This window comes from Staurois parvus, unplaced genomic scaffold (genome assembly GCF_062004578.1).
Source record: "Staurois parvus isolate SC_StPar_1 unplaced genomic scaffold, SC_StPar_1.0 ptg002452l, whole genome shotgun sequence".
Lineage (NCBI taxonomy): Eukaryota > Metazoa > Chordata > Amphibia > Anura > Ranidae > Staurois > Staurois parvus.
In genome coordinates, this window is record NW_028320248.1 from 88,590 (window position 1) to 108,953 (window position 20,364).

Here is a 20,364-nt window from a genome sequence, read left to right on the forward strand (position 1 = left end):
AATGAGACAATACCAAAGGAATAGACCTAAAACAAAAAATTATTACAAAAGAAAGATGTCATGACCGGCCATGAATATGATTGTGCTGCAAAGACAATGACACAAGGTCTAATGTATATGCAGCACAGGTACATAGGAAACACCACCATGCAGGGGATGTAAACAGATACTATAAGCATGAAGGACTACGCATCAAAATTGCAATGCAAAAACATTAGTACCAATGGAATATGTGAACTGAGGAGCCCAACTAGGGTACGAGGTATCCCCTTGATAAAGTCACGTGACTAGTGATGAAACGCGTCAGTGAGGAGTGTGCGGATGACGTCACGACGTTGCCATTCATCAGGATAGCTACTTGTAGTACTCTACAAACGGCTCTTGGAACGACATTACAGCAGACAATAGCATTCATTGAGGGTGCCCGTGCTTTGCCTTGCATTACTATACAGATGGTGTCTGGTTTGAGCATGTGCAGGACTCTGCTGCTGAGATGATACTGCCATCTAGTGTCTAATCAGCACATCACTGGATCTTCATCATACCTGGTGCAAAATAGACCTCCGGAACGTGAGTATTTCTTATGTTTATTTGATGAATAAAAGGATAAAGCACTATGTTGAGTTCTTTTTAATGAGGAATACGGCTGATACAAAGATGCTTATCAGGAGGGAGATTACTTTAGAGCCTTCATTCAGCAAGCTGATCTTCTGAGTCCATATGGGACCAAAAGTGCAGTTAGACCGTAACATTGTATAATGTGCGTCACACTGTGTGAGGTGAGCAGATATATGGTGGAGGAGGTCTTTGCACGGGAATTGATGACAGATGCACATATATTTTGTTATTCAGAGGAGGGTTCACTGAATGAACACTTTATTGCTTGAACTTGATGTTTTAATGACTTGTTTGATTCATACTTAAAAATATTCTTTATTTTTTGTGTGGTGTGTGTGTGTGTGTGTGTATGTATGTATATATATATATATATATATATATATATATATATTAGAAGAAAAAATAGAAAAAATATTAATATTAAAATTGAAAAATTAATATATATATATATATATATATATATGTATATCAATATTGTTTATATTGCATATATATATTGTGTGTGTATGTACAAATATCATTTTTTTTTTATTTCATTATTATTATTTGCCCCACTGAGACATGGGTTGTGTGCACTAGTGGGTACAGTATTTAATTGTAATTTTTTGTTCTTATTTCCCCATAGTTAGCGCTTGAGTTATTCAATTTATTTCAGAATAAATGATCATTCTGGCCAATGAATTGAATTAACGCCCAAGTGCTTGAGGCCTATAAATGCGCCAACACGCTTGTAGATACTTTTACAAGCGTCAGCGTTTTTTCTGCAAAAAGGAGGACGTCTTCTAGGAGACTTTTTTCTTTTTCTTTTAATTTTTACATCCTGAGGCCTAAAAGTCATCTGCTACAAATCCTTTAGTGGCTGACTTTTAATAAAGGACACCTATCTTTCCCGGGATCCAGCGATGTGCTCACCCAAGCCGTTCTTTACATCGCTGTGCTGTCCCCGGCACCGGCATCGCCACTGTGGGCACCTGGCTGTGATGGCTTGCGGCTTCACAGCTGAGTGCCCGCTGCACATGCACTATCCGTGCTGCACTTTGTGAATGGTCCCGCAGTCTTCTGGGACTTGTCACGTGTCCCAGAAGACTGTGGGGAAGGAGAACTTCTGCCCGCCTAGGTAGTCAAAGTGGAAGTGGGTTCCTGTCCAAACCAGGTACCCGCTCTCACCCCCCCCCCCAAAAAAAAAAATTGGCATTAACTAAAGAAGAGGGGGTGGAGTGGTCTTTGGGTGGAGCTCTGCTTTAAGGTAAAAAAAACCTTCTGTGTGCAGCTCCCCTCTCAGCCCCCCTTATACTTACCTCCTGAGCCCCATCTCGATCCAGCGATGTGCATGAGAGCTGAGGCTCTCCCAGGTCTCTCTCTCCTTATTGGCTCTCACAGCAGTGCGATCCATTGACTCCAGAAGCTGTCAAGTACAGCCAGTGAGCCAATGGGGGAGAGAGCAGGGGTGGAGCCTCGCCTCGCTCTGTGTTTGAATAAACCTTTTACAGGAGCGCGGCTCGGGAGTGAGCCTGCTCGAGTGCCCCCATAGCAAGAGGTTTAATATTGGGGGCACGTGGCTGGGGAAAGAAGCCAGGACTGCTGGTGTGGAACCCTAAAAGAGGAGGATCAGGGCTGCTGTGTGCAAAATCATTGCGCAGAGCAGGTAATGCAGGCCATACACGAGTCGATTCCTGAATTAATTTTCCTTAGGAAATTTTGTGCATTTTGTAATGGTGGTGCCATTGATTCCGAAATTCAACCAACCAAGCCCTCATGTTACTAAAGAAAAGAATTTTAGTGGCCGGCAATCTTTTCTTTCAAGGTCACAGCTCACGCTCATTTCTTTTTCGATTATTTTTCTGCCACGATTCTCCCATCATTGATTAGAAATTCATTCATTTTTTGAAAAAATTTCCAACATGCCCAATTACTCAAATTCGACGGCAGCACAGAAATTGGAAGACTCTGCGGACTACTAATGGCACGGAATTCAAACAAAAATTCTTAGTTACAATTTTTGAAAGAAAATTTGTTCAGAATTTGACCCATGTATGACTTTTTAATTTTTTTTTGTATAATTACAACCTTTAGAATCACTTGAAAGCTGAACTTCACCCAAAATGAGAAGTTCTGCTATTTCTCTATCTCCCATATGGAGCGTTTTTTGGAGGGGGGCAGGTATTTGTCAAAATAAGATACCCACTTCTGCTTCGGTCGTCTAGGCGAATGACACGGAAGTGCCCTTCCCCCAAAGCTTCTTGTCTCATATGGGAGATCCCAGGAGATTGTGGGACCAGTCACGGGGCTCAGCGTGTCTCGCACATGTGCAGTGGGCAGCTGGCTATGAAGATGCAAGGAGTCACAGTTGGCTGCCCACAGTTAAGGTGCCGGATCCTGGATCCGAACGCAGGACAAAGAGCCAGGTCCAGGTGAGGACATTGCTGGATCCTGGAACAGGTGAGTGTGTGTTTTTGAGGAAGTTTATGCACTGTAACTTACTTGATCCTATGTAACTGTGATCATGTGCTCCCCCAGTTGATGGCACTCCCCCATCCTCCAGCACTGGGTTGTGCCTCGACGTCATCACATCCATTGCAGGACTATGGACCCTACATTGGTCTTGATGACGTCAGGACCTTAGACCGCTGGAGCGTTAGGGGAGAAGACGTTGCGTGACCGGTCTAGCAGCGGGGAGGAGGGGAGGATTAGGTAAGTAGTTCTTCTTTTCTATGTACCCTAGACCTAAACAAGTAATGCAGTACGGGTGCAATCTAATTTTTTACATTTCCCAGAGTTTGGTTTAAGAATCTCAATTATAAGCACGTGGTCATTTTTTTTAAATTGGCCAGATTCAGGTTTACAATGACACAGCAAGGTTTCCGTCGGATGCCATGCACAGATGGCTCTATCGGGGAGGCACATTCTGGAATCTCTTCCTTTCTCTTACAGGGGAATTTGACATTTACGGGAACGATTAGCGGGGACGTCTGTGTTTGGAAGGACCACATTCTGTCCCGCATTGTGGCCAAAGCTCATAACGGTCCCGTGTTTACCATGTACACCACGCTGAGGGACGGCCTCATTGTCACTGGTGGGAAGGAGAGACCGTAAGTTCCTTGGCTTAAATGATACTAGCAGCTCTGGGGAGATGCACTTGGTGGCCGCCTTATTGGGTTCACCTAGTAGCTGGTTTGATCTGCTTTTGCTTTTACAACAAGTTGAATTCCTGATGTATGAATCTAACTAGGTGCAGGAAATGTTCCTTCTAAAGTCTTCTGATTTGATAACCTCAGAGAGTTCCTGCCGGCCACACATCGAGGGTCCACCTCATCCCATGTGTTTGAACGCTGAATTCTGGACAACCATCTGCAGGTCTCTTCAAGGAACTGAGATTTCTTTTAGACCGAACAGAGTTCCTCCAGTCATCAAGTTTTAGGTGTCTGGTTGGGAGCTTCTAGTACAAACATTCACTTGAAATTCTTTTAAAGCATTTATTGATTAAGCACAATAGATACAGCCAATATATTTCAGGGTGGAAAGGGCTTACCCTACTTCAAGGCTTGAACAATGGTTTGGAATGGTTTAGTAGAAAGCCTGGGCAGATGTCAATGTTAACTGGCAAAAGCTATCAGGACCCACTAGCACTAATCCAGCCCTAGCGCAGACTTGCTGGAGCAGCATTCCTCAACCAAGGTTCCACTTGGGTTGCCCTTGGGTGCTGTGAATATGGGATGCAGTTTGCCCTGGATCAGCAACATGTGCTGCCATGGTGCGACCAGCCACCAGCACCATAACAACCAATGAAGCTCTAGGACCTGGACCATGCGTACATCCTGTACAGTGTCTTGTCTGCACCATGGCAACGCATGATGCTGATTCAGGGCAGGCAGCATTCAGCCCCGAATACTCTGGAGCCCTGATCTGCCTTCCGCCTTTTGCTGGAGTAAGGTAGGGTTCTGAAGGGAAGAGGACACTCTGTGATGAGGGGCATGGATAGGGGTGACTCTGATGTATGGGGGGCCTCTGATTGGAAGGGTGAGGCTTCTTATGTGATGAGAGAATTCCATGATGGGGGTGATACTGCTGACATGATGGGGGCTCTGATGTGACTGGGGGAGGACTCTGATGTGATGGGAGGACTTCTGATGGAAAGCAGGCTTCTGATGTGATTTCCCATTGATGGTAAGTAACATTTACGTCAGGGGTACTTTGAGATTTTGCATACATTTAAAGGGTGCAGTAAATGAAAAAAGGTTGGGGAAGACTGTTCTAGAGTACTCAGTTTGGTTCCTTATGCAAACTATTCATTGTTCAAGCCCTTAAGAAAGGGGGAGTGCTTTCCCCCAAAATGTACTGGCTATATATGATGCTTGTAACCAAAAAAGGAGAAGACATGAACATTTGTATTAGGGGCTCCTAACCACACAAGCGGGAGGTGATTGCCTGTTGAGTGATTTGAGTATAGTGATCAAAGGGTTAGCAGCCTAGGACTAGAACCGAGTCCATACACACTTGTATCATCATCTCGCCTCCCATGAGGAGAACCAACTTCCACTTTCATTGGTCCTTCGCTATCACACAGCTACCAGATCATCAAGTTTTGGTGATCCGTTGCCCACCATAACTTTATTTCCTGCTGGTAGTTGCCAGGAGAGGAGCCCAAGGTGGTTGTCTTCTGCTGTGGTCCATCCTGTTCAAGGTTGGGTGTTCAGAGATGGTCTTCTGTGTGTTTTTCTGAGAGGTAATGGAGTACCAATGGACTCCTCTAAGCCTGAACCAGTCCAACCCTTCTCCTCTGACCAGTTACAAAGTGTTTTCATCTTCCGTGGATGTTTTGTTTTTGTACCATACTCTGTAAACTCCATAGATAGTAGTGTGTAGATCTCAGTTGTTACATCCACCAACAATCAATGCACAGTCAAATTCTCTTTGGACCATGCATCTTTTTGAACAATAAAGCTTTTTGCATGTCTTCTTGCATTAGGTATCAAGTTGCAGCAACATGGTTAGGCATACCTAATAAAGTGGCCCTCGAGGCCTATTCATGTGGAGCTAAGTAGGCTTATCTGAAAGCAGGATTCAGAGCGCAGCAGAGTAAAGTTCCCCTTCAATAACCAATAACGTGTTTGTTTTTACCAGCTTGGAACAGTTAGTATAATGAAGCTAATGGGTAGTTGGTTGCTATGGGATGTTATACATTACCATTTCCAAGTCTAACATCATTTTCCAAGGTCCAAGGAAGGTGGGGCAGTGAAGTTGTGGGATCAGGAGCTCAAGAGGTGTCGTGCTTTCAGACTGGAGACTGGCCAAACGACCGACTGTGTTAGATCAGTGTGCAGAGGCAAGGTAAGTGCTTGGCAAAATAAAATATACTATTTTGTGCAAAGTATTACACCAAATTTACACAGAGATTGTAAAAAAAATATGTCTGTGTCAGTGGTTCTCAACCATTGGGCCGTGGCCCACTGCCATGCTGCAGCCTCCCTTCTCCTAGGCCTTTATCCAGCTGCAGATCCCTTAACCTCCCATAGTGCCTCCAAACTCCCATAGTGGCCCATGCTGCTTCCTGGTCCCCTGAGAGCCCTCAGCCTCCACAGTGACCCTCCGCCTCCCACAGTGCTGCCCAGCCTCCCACATTGCCCCCCCCCCCAGCCTGATTCACAACCCCCTCCTTGCCTCCATAGTGGTACCCAGTCCCATCCAGAACTTTCCCACATTTTAATAGATTCTTGGCATTCCCATACTTTTATTGTGTGAGTGTAAAATGTATTTTTACTGTTGGGGCATGTATTGTTTTGAAAGAATTTACTGGTTTCTAGTCCCCAGAAGGTTGAGAACCACTGGTCTAAGCCACTAAAAGGGGGATCTCTGGTGAAGAAGGAATTCTCATTCCTAAGGCCCTGTTTGTACAGATGTCATCACCAGTGTCACCTGCTAGACCTATCTGGTATTGATGAAGCTTTAATAACATAGTTCTATATAACTGCAGAATATTTTGTCCTTTCATCTTGGCGACATCAGATCTCTACAATGTAAGGACTTATTGGTGACTTATCCTGGCAACCCCATTTCCAGGTGTGAACAGAGCTGGACTTTATAGAGGATTATTCCATCACTGATATATTATCTATATTGTACAACTGAAATAGATTGTATTATGGCATAAAAAGTCTGCATCTTTGCTTCCTGTACACAGGGGAAGATCCTGGTTGGTACACGTAATGCAGAAATTATCGAGGTGGGGGAGAAGAACGCAGCTTGTAACATTCTCATCAATGGTCACATGGAAGGGCCCATCTGGGGACTAGCCACCCATCCAACCCGGGACTTCTTCCTGTCTGCTGCGGAGGATGGCACTGTACGGCTGTGGGACATAGTGGATAAGGTAGAGATGACACAACTTTCATGTAACTTGTATAAGTTGGTCTGTGTTGGTATTCGCCTAAAACTTCAAATGTTGGAAATGAGAGCACACGATGATCATTGGGAGAACAGCGCACCCAGTACTCCTCTTTTTTATATTTCCTATACTAGCTGTACTGTCAGTGCTCTCCTTAGTGAGCCATCCATTGGGAAGGAGCTAGTGATGAAGCATCAAAGCCAACAGAAAGGGTTAATTTTGAGGTTGCTAGACCTTTGTGTGTTTTCAGCCATTCACCTTTTTCAGTCTTGAAGGTGGTAGAAAGGTTTGGCTCCTACTGATACCTACAAATACCAAGCCCAATAGAATCATAGGTACACTTTATGGCCAATAAGTATGTGGATCCCCTCCAGATGAGTTGGGTGTTTCCAGTGAAAAATACTCTTACATCACACAAAGCCCAAATCCAACCTTGTGATAAGAGTTTTGTGAAGACCCTTTTCTGTTCTGGCATTATTGTACCCCTTTGTACAAAGCCAGCTCCATAAAGACATGGTATGACCAGTTTGGTGTGGAAGAAGCCAAGTGGCCTGCAGAGAGCCCTGACTTTGAGGCTGTAACGGTCTACACCCTTCCTTCTTAAAGGGAGGCCGATTCCACAAAAGTGACTATGGTTTTAGAGCAGGCAATATGTGAAGGAAAGGAGTGCAGAGGGTATGTTTTTGGTTGAGTTTAGGATAGGCGCATTGGCCAGGAATACATGTTGCGTGCTGGTTTTGTGTTGGTAAAGATTTGGTAATTTGATTTGTGTTTTGTGTTCCCCACAGAAGATGCTAAACAAGGTGAACCTGGGTCACTCTGCACGTTCCGTGTGCTACAGCCCTGAGGGTGACATGGTGGCCATTGGCATGAAGAACGGAGAGTTTATAATTTTAGTTGTGGCCTCCCTAAAGATCTGGGGCAAGAAGAGAGATCGGAGGTCTGCCATTCAGGACATCAGGTGAGGAACATTGACTGCTAAGGGCTACCGTTAAGGGTCTGCACAGGCAAAGAGCCCGTAGCTGTACAGAACCAAACTGACCTGATGGAGGCTGCTGGCCATGAACAATGCAGCACACAGAAGCCTAGATAGAAAAAATAAACAGTTCTAATTTTTCATCATTTAAATCAATAACCGTGTAAAGAAAGGGTTCAAATGAACTCCCACATATAGGAAGATATAGGCACTTCAAGCAACTGCAGAGTTCGGCAGGAGAGTGGCCGGGTGTTGCTTTGAGGATGTTTTGATGTGCCTTTATCCTCCTATATATGTGAGTGCATTTTAATCCTTTCCTTACATGTTTCGTAAAAATCTACACTTAGAAGGTGGTGCCCTTTTCTTTTTTTTTATTGTTTTACAATGTACAGAGGTTACCCATTACTGCCAGAGGAGCTGCAGCCATTGTAAAGTGGACTTTTGAATTCTGGTCACTTATGGATTTTTTTCCTTTGGTTGACAATCTTAGCCTGTTGGTCTCCCCTTCTCTGAGTCACTGACTTTTGTTTTATTTGGTGTTAATGTGAAACTCAAGGCAGAACGAATGCAGGGACAAGCTTCTTTCAGCAGTTTACGATCTGTTTTTTTCAGTGATTACATGAGTACAGAGCAGAATAAAAATCATTGATGGCTTCTGGCACTGAACACATAGAAGCAAAAAGGTAGCTGACCACTACAATGAACTGTTGATCAGTGCAGACTGCAGACAGCCTGAATGTAAATAAAACATTGGCCATGACAGCTCTTCAAGCTAAAGTTAAAAGGTTGCATTTGTGAACGATTGGGTTGTTACGATAATCTCGTGTGCTGACCATTGCATGCGTTCTGTACAGATTTAGCCCAGACTCACACTACTTGGCGGTGGGTTCCAGTGAGAACGCGGTTGATTTTTATGACCTCACCATCGGACCCTCGCTGAACCGAATCAGCTACTGCAAAGACATTCCCAGCTTTGTGCTGCAGATCGACTTCTCCGCAGACAGCCGCTATGTTCAGGTATGAGAAGTCATCTGCGGGCCTCTCCCATGTGAACTGCCACTTTATCATCACTGTTAGATCATGTGACCAGTTTCATAAGCATGGCCAAAACATTGCTTTCTACTGATTATTAGACTTTAAAGAGAAGAATAGTGAATTATTACTATTATGCAGGATTTATATAGTGCCAACAGTTTGCTCAGCGCTGTACATTATAATGGGAGACAATACACGAGACAGTACAGTAACAATACAATTCAATACACGAGGGGTTTGAGGGCCCTGCTCCTTGGAGTTTACAATCTAGGAGGGAGGGGATAGTGGTACAGGAGGAAATAGCTGTGGGGGATTGAGTGGTAGGAAGAGTGGAGGAGATCGGCAGTTAGCTGAGGGCGGGGTAGGCTTCCCTGAAGAGATGGGTTTTCAGGGTGTGCCTAAAGGTGAGAGTAGGTGATAGGGGTAGGGAGTTCCAAAGGATGGGGGAAGCCCTGGAGAAGTCCTGGAGATGGGCATGGGAGGAGGAGACCAGGGAACTAGAGAGTAGGAGGTCTTGTGAGGAGCAGAGAGTACGTTTTTGGTGGTATTTGGATACCAGATCGGTGATGTAGTTTGGGGCAGTGTTATGAACAGCTTTATACGTCAGTGTTAGCATTTTGAATTGTATCTGTTGGGCAATCGGAAGCCAGTGGAGGGATTGGCAGAGGGGGGGTGGCGGATACGGAGCGGTTAGTAAGGTGGATGAGTCTGGCCGCAGTATTCAGGATAGACTGAAGCGGGGATAGCCTGTGGTGAGGTAGGCCAGTGAGGAGGGAGTTGCAGTAGTCAAGTCGTGGTATGCTAAGGGAGTGAATAAGTTGCTTAGTGGTTTCCGGGGTTAGGAACGGACGTATTTTGGAGATGTTGCGGAGGTGAAGTCTACATGAGTCTGTCAGCGATTGGACCTGGGGCTGGAAGGACAGATTGGAGTCTAGAATGACACCTAGTACTCTGGCTTGCGGGGTGGGACTCATGGTGGCGTTGTTGGTCGTGATGAAGAAGTCGGGGAGGGGGGGGGGGCGCGGGCTGGGGGTGAATATTTAGTGAGTATGTGCACCATATGGCCTAAACTTAGTGCACTCCCAAGCATTGCACCTTTTACGAGCTTGTAGAACATCCCATTCCAAAACCATGGCATCTAATATGGAGTTGCCCCTTTGTGGCTATAACAGCCTCCATTCCTCTGGGAAGGCTTTCCACAAAATATTAGGAGTGTGTGGAATACTGTGTAATGCTGCATCCTGTGTAGGTCTCCACCGGGTGTTACAAGAGGCTGGTCTATGAAGTGCCTTCAGGAAAACTCCTCACGGAACAAGCTGTGATTGACCGCATCACCTGGGCTACCTGGACCAGGTGAGTAATAAGAGAGAAGATGAACTGTGTTCCATTATAGTAAATGTAAACCCCACCTGGGTGAAATGTAGTTGACTCTGTGCACTGTGTATCATAAACAACTGGCATTTGTTTTCAGAAAGATCCTGGTCATCCTTTGTTGATCTTCTGCAGCAATCTCCTCTACATGTTCTCCAGCGATGACTGCATGGAATTTCTCAGGATGGGTTTCCTGGAATATAAAAATATACTATTTTTGTACTTCCCATAAAACCTTTGTCTTTAGGCCATGGAAGAACACAGGAATTCAGATACAGTTGGTGTGAGATATCCAGATGGTCGCTATGGACTAAGAATCAGTCTATTAGGATAAATGGGGGTGGCTTCTTTCCCCTGCCTTGGGGGGAACTCCACTGGAGGATCTATATTCCATAATGGAAATTTTATAATAATGTGTACTTGTGAGCTACTATGGTGATATAAAGATACTTATAAATAATTAACTCCTACAAATGTGATGGTGCATCAACACAAAAACACATACTCATAATGCTGTGTAAGAATAGGCAAAATAAAATATTAAATGTGTCGCGCTCCTCAAAAGTATTTAGTAATATATAATATATATAAATAAAATAAATAAATCTAAATAAATATTAATTCATGGTGATGTAATTTAAATTTAAAACACTCCTTGTGCTATAATTAATTATAATGCAATTGACTAAATTAATAAAATTGATGATGTGAAAAAACAAATAAATTCAAATTATATAGACATAATATTGGAATTAATCAAATCAGGTAAACAAAAAACCTCCATGCATAGTGGTATTTATGTGCAAAACACGTGTGTGCAAAAATGCAAAAATTGCACAGAACAGTTGTATGAAAAATGAAAAAATATATAATAAAAAACAATGAACGAATTAATATAAAGAAATAATAAATGATAATAGAACTGTGCAAATAATATGGTGTGCTCACCTCACTTATACAGCCTAAAATAGTGATTAGAGTTATATACTAATTGTCCTTAGCTTAGATGACATATAATCGTCCCGATCTGTATATACAAATGTATGGAAAATATATTGCTGTTGAGGTAGACTGTAATGTTACTTTCCTTACACTAGATGGCCTCCCAATTTCTTCTGGGTTATGAGGGCTGGATAGATAGATATAGATATCTCCCCTCGTCCTGTTAGGGTCTATCTCCTATCTCCTCTTCTTCCCTTTTGCTCCTCCAATTTAGGCCATGAAAAGAAAGATTCCCACATAGTGCTTTATCCTTTATAAAAGGTTTTCATATGTCTCCAGAAAAATGCAAACTCACATTCCACATAGCAATACAGAGCGTTTTTTCAATGTGTGCCCTCGCACAATGACAGTACTCGCCGTTTCGCTGAAAGTGGCGTCGTGACTTCAGAGCCCCTCCCCTACGCGTTCCCCCTGAGGAAGCCACGTGACCCTGTGGCGTAACGCGTAGGGGAGGGGCTCTGACGTCACGACCCCAATTTCAGCGGCGAGTACTGTCATTGTGCGAGGGCACACATTGAAAAAACGCTCTGTATTGCTCTGTGGAATGTGAGTTTGCATTTTTCTGGAGACATATGAAAACCTTTTATAAAGGATAAAGCACTATGTGGGAATCTTTCTTTTCATGGCCTAAATTGGAGGAGCAAAAGGGAAGAAGAGGAGATAGGAGATAGACCCTAACAGGACGAGGGGAGATATCTATATCTATCTATCCAGCCCTCATAACCCAGAAGAAATTGGGAGGCCATCTAGTGGAAGGAAAGTAACATTACAGTCTACCTCAACAGCAATATATTTTCCATACATTTGTATATACAGATCGGGACGATTATATGTCATCTAAGCTAAGGACAATTAGTATATAACTCTAATCACTATTTTAGGCTGTATAAGTGAGGTGAGCACACCATATTATTTGCACAGTTCTATTATCATTTATTATTTCTTTATATTAATTTGTTCATTGTTTTTTATTATATATTTTTTAATTTTTCATACAACTGTTCTGTGCAATTTTTGCATTTTTGCACACACATGTTTTGCACATAAATACCACTATGCATGGAGGTTTTTTGTTTACCTGATTTGATTAATTCCAATATTATGTCTATATAATTTGAATTTATTTATTTCACATCATCAATTTTATTTAATTTAGTCAATTGCATTATAATTAATTATAGCACAAGGAGTGTTTTAAATTTAAATTACATCACCATGAATTAATATTTATTTAGATTTATTTATTTTGTTTATATATATTATATATTACTAAATACTTTTGAGGAGCGCGACACATTTAATATTTTATTTTGTATATTCCATAATGGCCTCTGGATGTATTCTGTTCCCAACAGGGGATACCTGCAGCAGGTTCCCAGGGTGTATAGCCTGCTAACAAACAGAGCAGCACTGAGCCATCTAGCGAAGGTTTCTTCCAGCTATGCAAGAATCAAGAAGCAACCAGGTGAACAAACCTCACCCTTTGGAGTGGAGACCGCTGTTGAGAAGAGGTTTTGTCTCTAAGAAAGAAAATGGATTGGATAACAGCACTCTCAGTATCATCCAGCTAAGAAATAAGGCCACTTGTCCTGTTCCAAACTTTTCCAAAGGTGAAGGCCCTACACCGTTGATGTCCAATTACAGTCCAGGTCACGAAGCTAACTCAGTGGGCTCCCCGATGAAGTAAGGACCCTCTGTTCTGGGAAACTAGTCTTGACCCCCATAAGTATGGGGACACCCCTGTGAGTGGACCCTCCCGAGGTGGGGGGACAAACAGCATCCCATTCACCTTAAGAGACTGATGGGTTGTGCCAGGGCCTCTTGGTCCATAGAGACTATCTAGATGTCTTACCCTGACTGTTTCTGAATTCCTGTTTCTTTCCATAGACTAGAAAGATAACTAGCAATTGTTCAGTAGGTCTGCTTTGTATAAAATGTTCTCATCACTAGGAAGAACTATCCGTATCTTGCAGCGTCCTGGGTGATGAGGTGCTGGGAATCTGGTCCAGACACAACGACAAGTCGGACGTGACGTGTGCATGCGTCTCTCACTCAGGGATCAGCCTGGTTACGGGCGATGACTTTGGAATGGTCAAGTTATTTGACTTCCCCTGTCCAGAAAAGTTTGTAAGTATGGCTTTTGTGGTTAATGTGTGTTATAAAACTGAAAATCTGTGTGACTGAGCACTGGCATTTTCCTTTCTATTGGGACGAGGGAAAAATGACTCACTAGCTGGTGCTGCTGCTGGGCAAGTTGTGGAAAAGCTTACTATGTCTTCTGGATCTCCTCCGAACATGGGCAGATGTATCTGTCCATCTGTGGCCAATCTAATTCCTTGCAATTAAAGAACATCCAAACAACCTGTCAAGTGAGGGAATTCATGCCATCACTTTTTTTTCACAGGCAAAACATAAGCGTTTCCTGGGGCACTCTGCCCATGTGACCAACATTCGATTCACCAGCGGTGACCGCTATGTGGTTAGTGCAGGAGGAGATGACTGCAGGTAAGATTGATATACTGACAGAAATACCACCATATGGTAACGTGTCATTGTTGTTAAACATGGAAAGCTCAGAGATTGACTTGTATATGGCTCTGTGATATAGCTCATTCTTCATGAACAGTTTTACTTTACTGTTAAAAGTCTGAGGACACCAGACCATCAAATCTACACTATATGACCGAAATGACATGGACCCTCCTCCAAATGACTGAGTTTGGGTGACTCCAGTGAAGAGTACTGTTAACACTACAGCAAAGACTTTTTGGACTATTCTATTCTGCCAAACCTTCTGTTAAGCGTTTTGGGAAGATCCTTTCCTGCTCCAGCATGACTGTGCTCCGTGCTCTCCTTAGTGAGCCATCCATTGGGAAGGAGCTATCAAAAGCCAACAGAAAGGGTTCCTTTTGAGGTTGCTAGACCTTTGTGTATTTTCAGCCATTCATCTTTTTCAGTCTTGAAGGTGGTAGAAAGGTTTGGCCCCTACTGATACCTACAAATACCAAGCCCAATAGAATCATAGGTACACTTTATGGCCAGGAAGTATGTGGATCCCCTCCAGATGAGTTGGGTGTTTCCAGTGAAGGATACTCATACATCATACAAAGCCCAAATCCAACCTTGTGATAACAGTTTTGTGAAGACCCTTTTCTGTTCTGGCATGACTGTACAACTTTGTACAAAGCCAGCTCCATCCAGACATGGTTTGACCAGTTTGGAGTGGAGGAACGCGAGTGTCCTGTACAGAGCCCTGACCTCAACCCTACTGAACACCTATTGTGAGTCAGGTCTTCTCATCCAACATTTGTGCATGACCTCACAAATGGGTACAAGTTCCCACAGACGTTCCAAAATTTTGTGGAGCACCTTCCCAAAAGAGTGAAGTCTCTTATAGCTACAAAGAACTAATGGCACCCCGCGGGTGGGTGCCATTAGTTCTAATGGGACGCCGCCCGCACTGGGAAACGCAACCATACTGGGAACCAAGGTTCCCGTGCGGGCTGCGTTTTCCAAAGTAGTGCAGGGACTTCTTTCCCTGCGTGTCACGGGCACGGGAGTCCATTCAAATGAATAAGCTCTCGTGCCCGAGCAAACCGTGGCCCGCACGGCCGCATAGGTGTGAACCTAGGGTTCACATTAATGGTCATGGTTTTAGAAGGATGTTGAACAAGATCATACGTGATGGTGAGGTGTGCACTCTTTATTAGGTACACCTTGCTGGTGCCAAGGAAATACCCCCCCACACCATCACACTACCTGCCTGAACCATTGATACAAGGCAGGATGGATCCATGCTTTCATGTTGTTTATGCCAAATTCTGACCCTACCATCTGAATGTCGCAGTCTGCCCATTCTCTTTTGACATCAACAAGGCATTTTCCTCCACACAGCTGCCGCTCACCCATACTGAACCATATGAACATATGGTTCATAGGGCACGAGAGCCTATTCATTTGAATGGACTCCCGTGCCCATGACAAGCAGGGAAAGAAATCCCTTCACTACTTTGGAAAACTATTTTCCCTTTTTCAGACCATTCTCTGTAAACCCTAGAGATGGTTGTGAAAATCCCAGTAGATCAGCAGTTTTTTAAATACTCAGACCAGCTCGTTTGGCACCAACAACCATGCCACATTCAAATTCACGTAAATCCCCTTTCTTCCCCATTATGATGCTGCTTGAACTTCAGCAAGTCGTCTGCACCAGGTCTAGATGCCTAAATGCATTGAGTTGCTGCCATGTGATTGGCTGATTAGCAATTTGGGATACCAAACAATTGAACAGGTGGACCTAAAAAAGTGGCCAGTGAGTATATATTGAATTCTGTCTTCCCCTTTTTTATGATGCTTCTTTGTGTAAAAAAAATGAATGTAAACATAAAAGTAAAAAAAAAATGAATACAGGGGAAAAGCGCAGCGGTGTGTACAGGGGGTGCATTTAATTTGGGATAATTCCCTGTTTGTGTCTATTTGTTGTTTCTAAAAAGTAATTTGAGATGTAGCATCATTTAGCCATACCCATTTCTTTGCTGTGGCACACTACGCCCACTGTAGGCCACCATCTTCCTGATAGGGGCCCTAACGCATTACTGTGCCATCTTAGTAGCATCATGGGCCCCACCCCTAGCAGCCAATCCTTGGTGAGAACGACATGTCCCTGCTGCCTCAGCCTACTGAGATTCTACGTTACATATCCCAGGAGGCTGCTTGAGTAGAGACTTACAGCAGTTGGTGGTCAGAGCACCAATCATCATCTTAGGCAGGGTCATGGATAAGGGGGTACCTCTGGTCCTCCTGTACAGGGCCCAGACCAGCAGGGGGGGCCACGTAGCTGGGTGAATCAGATGTGGGCAGGGAGGGTGACCAGTGTAGCAGGGGGGGGGGGGGGGGAGGGGGAAAATTACTGTAACTGTAACCGGAACTCCCAGTACATTTCCCCATGCTGCCCAAGCCCCCTTCTTGTGTGCCCCCTCAATGCTGCCAGCTTCACACCTTTCCTTCCCAACTGCAAACACACAATAGGATCCTTCAGGATGGAGAGTGGGGAAAAGGTCTGTAAATATGTCACATTTACCAGCCCCTTCCTTTCCTGAATAAACACAATGAGTGACTGGTACCGTTCACTCACTGTGTTCAGTCATAACTGAAGCATAGTAAACTGTGTTTATTTGGGGGCCCCGACAGCAACCTTGATTGGAGGCCAGTAGATGTCTGGATCCGGAAGAGGCTACTGGCTTCTGAAGCCGATAGCAGTGCAGGATCTGGACCTTCCTAGGGGATCATAGGACAATTCTGGATCTGCTGTGCAGGTAAGCCGGTAGCAGTGCAGGATCTGGACCTTCTTAGGGGATCATAGGAGGACAATTCTGGATCTGCTGTGCAGGTAAGCCGGTAGCAGTGCAGGATCTGGACCTTCTTAGGGGATCATAGGAGGACAATTCTGGATCTGCTGTGCAGGTAAGCCGGTAGCAGTGCAGGATCTGGACCTTCTTAGGGGATCATAGGAGGACAATTCTGGAAATGCTGTGCAGGTAAGCCGATAGCAGTGCAGGATCTGGACCTTCTTAGGGGATCATAGGACAATTCTGGATCTGCTGTGCAGGTAAGCCAATAGCAGTGCAGGATCTGGACCTTCTTAGGGGATCATAGGAGGACAATTCTGGATCTGCTGTGCAGGTGGGTATCAAAATCCAGGTGATTAAAGTCATAAGAGGAATTTACTCTCCTTGCACCAGAGTAAGATTTTCGAGTTCGAACGCACAATATTTTTCCCTAACAGAAGTCTCCTTTTCTTTGCTGCAGCTTATTTGTATGGAAATGTGTCCACATGCCGCACTGAAGACCACAGAGCACCCGGTGCAATTGTCCACCCAGAGCACACGAGAGCCGTTCCTCTCCGAGCCTGCTGGGTAGCTGAGCGGCTGTAGATCTGCAGACCAGCCGCCCTGAAGAGATCTAAGAGGCAAGATGGCATCAAGCGGACAGAGACAGATGTGTGACAGGAGCCACGTTGTTGCAGAGAAGCATGCATTACAGCCACGGGGCCCGTCCGGCTCTAAGATTGAGTTGCACCTTCTACCCCTGTGTTGTTATGATCTCCATGTACCAGTAAAGGGGGACAGGTCTGACTACCAGCTGGACAGACGTGGATAGGTTATAAACATACCAGCATTGTGGACATTTCTCTGAGGGTCCACGTCGCAAAGAGGAAGGCGGTGCCAACGTTTGGCGCAGAGGAGTTGGGCCGTACCGCTGGGATGACCGACCTCGCTCCATGACCTGTGCCAGCCGGGATGCGGCTCACTTTAAAGCGAGTGCCTTCCCTACACTCCCAAAGTCTGACATCTCCTGTCTTTTTTGCCTTGTTCGGTCCCTTCCACGCTGAGGTTGCCATATTGTATGTGCTGCTTGTTTCTTTATGAAGACGTTTATTCAGTCCGTTGAGCTGTGTATTTAACCTCTTCGCTGCTAGAAGGGGCCTGTAACTCATATTGGGGTTATTAGAGGGACTATGCGTGCATTTATTCCTGAGACATAAATATAATTTCTTACAAGATATTTCCTTGTCACCTTGTGCTTTTTTTTTTGTGCCACAGAATTGAGCACAAACTCCTCATTTTCGATGTCAGGTTTTTATCATTTGTATCTCATTACAGAGATTTCCCTTCACTTCCTGTCCTTTAGACTCAACAGGAAATGAGAGGATCATTAATATGGGAGAGAAATTTCCTTAGACATGGGTTGTTGGAACAGAGGATTTATCATCTTTTCCTGTTCTGGTTGCACCTCAAAATGTTGGATTAACTTCACTTTCATTCACAGGGGCATTGATGATCAGGAAATATAGTGTGCTTAATGGGGACACAGACAGCAGTAAAAACACCAAAAGAGGGTTCTAACTCCCTTGCCACCTTTATCTAAACGTTAAAAAAAAAAAAAAAAAAAAAAAAGGAAGAATGAAAAATAAAGGAAAAAATATAAAAGGAAAAATAAATAAAGGAAAGGGGAAAGGAAAAATAAAGAAAAGTGGAAAAAAAAAAAAGGAAAAATAAAGGAAAGTGAAAAATAAAGGAAAGGGAAAATAAAGGAAAGGGAAAATAAAGGAAAGGGAAAAAAAAAGGAAAAATAAAGGAAAGGGAAAATAAAAGGAAAAATAAAGGGAAAATGAATGAAAGGCAAATTTTTTTTTTCCTTTATGTAAAATATATGGCGGCTGGGCCTTGACACCAAGCGGCTGTATATTTGCGTACCATTTGAAAACACACACGTGCTGAGAGTGCGTGCTCCTAGCACATATTTCTGTGTCTCATGAAAAATAAAATCCCAATACGTGTAAAATTAATTGGTTTATGTGAAAGCTATAGCATTTAGAAATGGTGGTGTGTATATATACTGGGATTTTTTAATTTTTTTACTAGTAATGGCGGCAATCAGCGACTTATAGCAGGACTGCAGCGGGCATTCTGACACTGGGAGGAAATTAACTGGTGTCACTGATATCCCCAGTGACACCAATACTAATAAAAAGCACTGACACTGTGCTAATGGCACTGGGCAGGAAGGGGTTAACATCTGGGGCAATCAAAGGGTTAACTGTGAAACAGCACACTGTATGCACACTGCTTTGTAAGGCTCTGCTTTGCAGAGCCATACAAAGCAGTGTGCAGGAGCTGATAGGGGAGAGAACTGTATTGTTTACATACAGTTCTCTCCTCCATCGGTAATACTCAGCGATCACCAGGTGCCGGCGTGTAATCACTGTCCCAGTGATTAACAGCCGAGGCCACAAATGGCAGCAAGCGCCCCCCTACCCGGAACTGCAAAATCACGTATGTATACGTGATTTTGCACACCCGTGCCGCCCTGTAGCAGTATTTCTGCTATAGGGTGGACGGGAAGCGGTTACAGTTGATCTTCACCTCTGGAGTTGCCTACAACTAGTATAAACAAAGGCAGAGATCCCTTTAGCACAAATATATGAATACGTTGGGAGTGCACGGCGTTGCCCAATAGTGCAGATTTTGTTTTTTTTTGTGTTAAGGCTAGTTACAAACATAAATTTTACACACAATATCCTTTTTCCCAGGCCCCGTTTGTAACAATCCCACCTACACTAACTACCCCCCCCCCCTCCCCATCACTGCTCTGTACTTACAGTATGTTAATATCACTGCTGGGGCCTCTTCAGTCCTTCACCTCTCAGCAAAAGTTGTCTTTGCCCTGACATGCGTTACCCGTACACATCTACAGTCCTTAAAACAAAAAAAATGCAACATAACACTATAAACTCACAAATGTTGCTAAATAAATCAAACATGCAAATGTGAATATTGAAAAACATAAAATCCTGCTACGTGACTATTATAAAATATAATAAAACATTATTAAAATAATGTAAAAACTGCACTCACATTGGTTTGTGTCCACTTGGGACACTACAGGATCAAGGACTATCTATTCATAGTTATTACATGAATTAAATACATAGATCAAATCCCTCTTGTATTGAACTGTATTGTTGCTGCATTGTCTCCCGCTATAATGTACAGCGCTGAGCAAACCGTTGGCGCGATATAAATACTGTATAATAATAATCTCTTCAAAATGGCAGTACGTGCACTTCCGGTTCTACGGCTTGACGTCATCGGTGTACCCTACGCGTTACGTCACGGCATGTGACTTCATCAGGACTAATGTGAGTGCAGTTTTTACATTATGTTAATAAAGTTCCACACATTTGGATATACTTCACAGATAAATTTTAAAAAATGCTCCATATAGTGGAGGGTTTTGGAGCTTAGAAGTGCTGAAGGAGGTGGAGATCTGTGCACCAGCATACCTTCCTGGGTTAAAGGGAAAGGCGCAGTTTGACCTGACCATTCGGGTCAAACCAGAAGGTGAGTGCATAAGTGTGTCGGAGGTGGATAAGCACTGGGAGGAGGGAGGAGGGGGGCACACAGGAGCACTGTATGTGTAT

The 20,364-nt window shown here is 43.8% G+C and overlaps 1 protein-coding gene across 1 annotated transcript in view; it reads left to right on the forward strand.

Annotated features, from left to right (window-relative positions):
* Positions 1 to 17,945, forward strand: part of LOC149430862 (echinoderm microtubule-associated protein-like 5) — a gene marked incomplete at its 5' end in the record, with an annotated part of 106,530 nt that extends 88,585 nt beyond the window's left edge. Inside the window, 9 exons of the mRNA XM_089665982.1 lie at positions 3,550 to 3,707; positions 5,832 to 5,946; positions 6,797 to 6,985; positions 7,789 to 7,961; positions 8,831 to 8,993; positions 10,261 to 10,364; positions 13,358 to 13,511; positions 13,789 to 13,889; positions 17,190 to 17,945. Coding sequence (XP_089522108.1) covers positions 3,550 to 3,707; positions 5,832 to 5,946; positions 6,797 to 6,985; positions 7,789 to 7,961; positions 8,831 to 8,993; positions 10,261 to 10,364; positions 13,358 to 13,511; positions 13,789 to 13,889; positions 17,190 to 17,226 — 1,194 coding nt within the window. The remainder of the gene's footprint in view (positions 1 to 3,549; positions 3,708 to 5,831; positions 5,947 to 6,796; positions 6,986 to 7,788; positions 7,962 to 8,830; positions 8,994 to 10,260; positions 10,365 to 13,357; positions 13,512 to 13,788; positions 13,890 to 17,189) is intronic.
* Between the last annotated feature and the right edge of the window lie 2,419 nt (positions 17,946 to 20,364).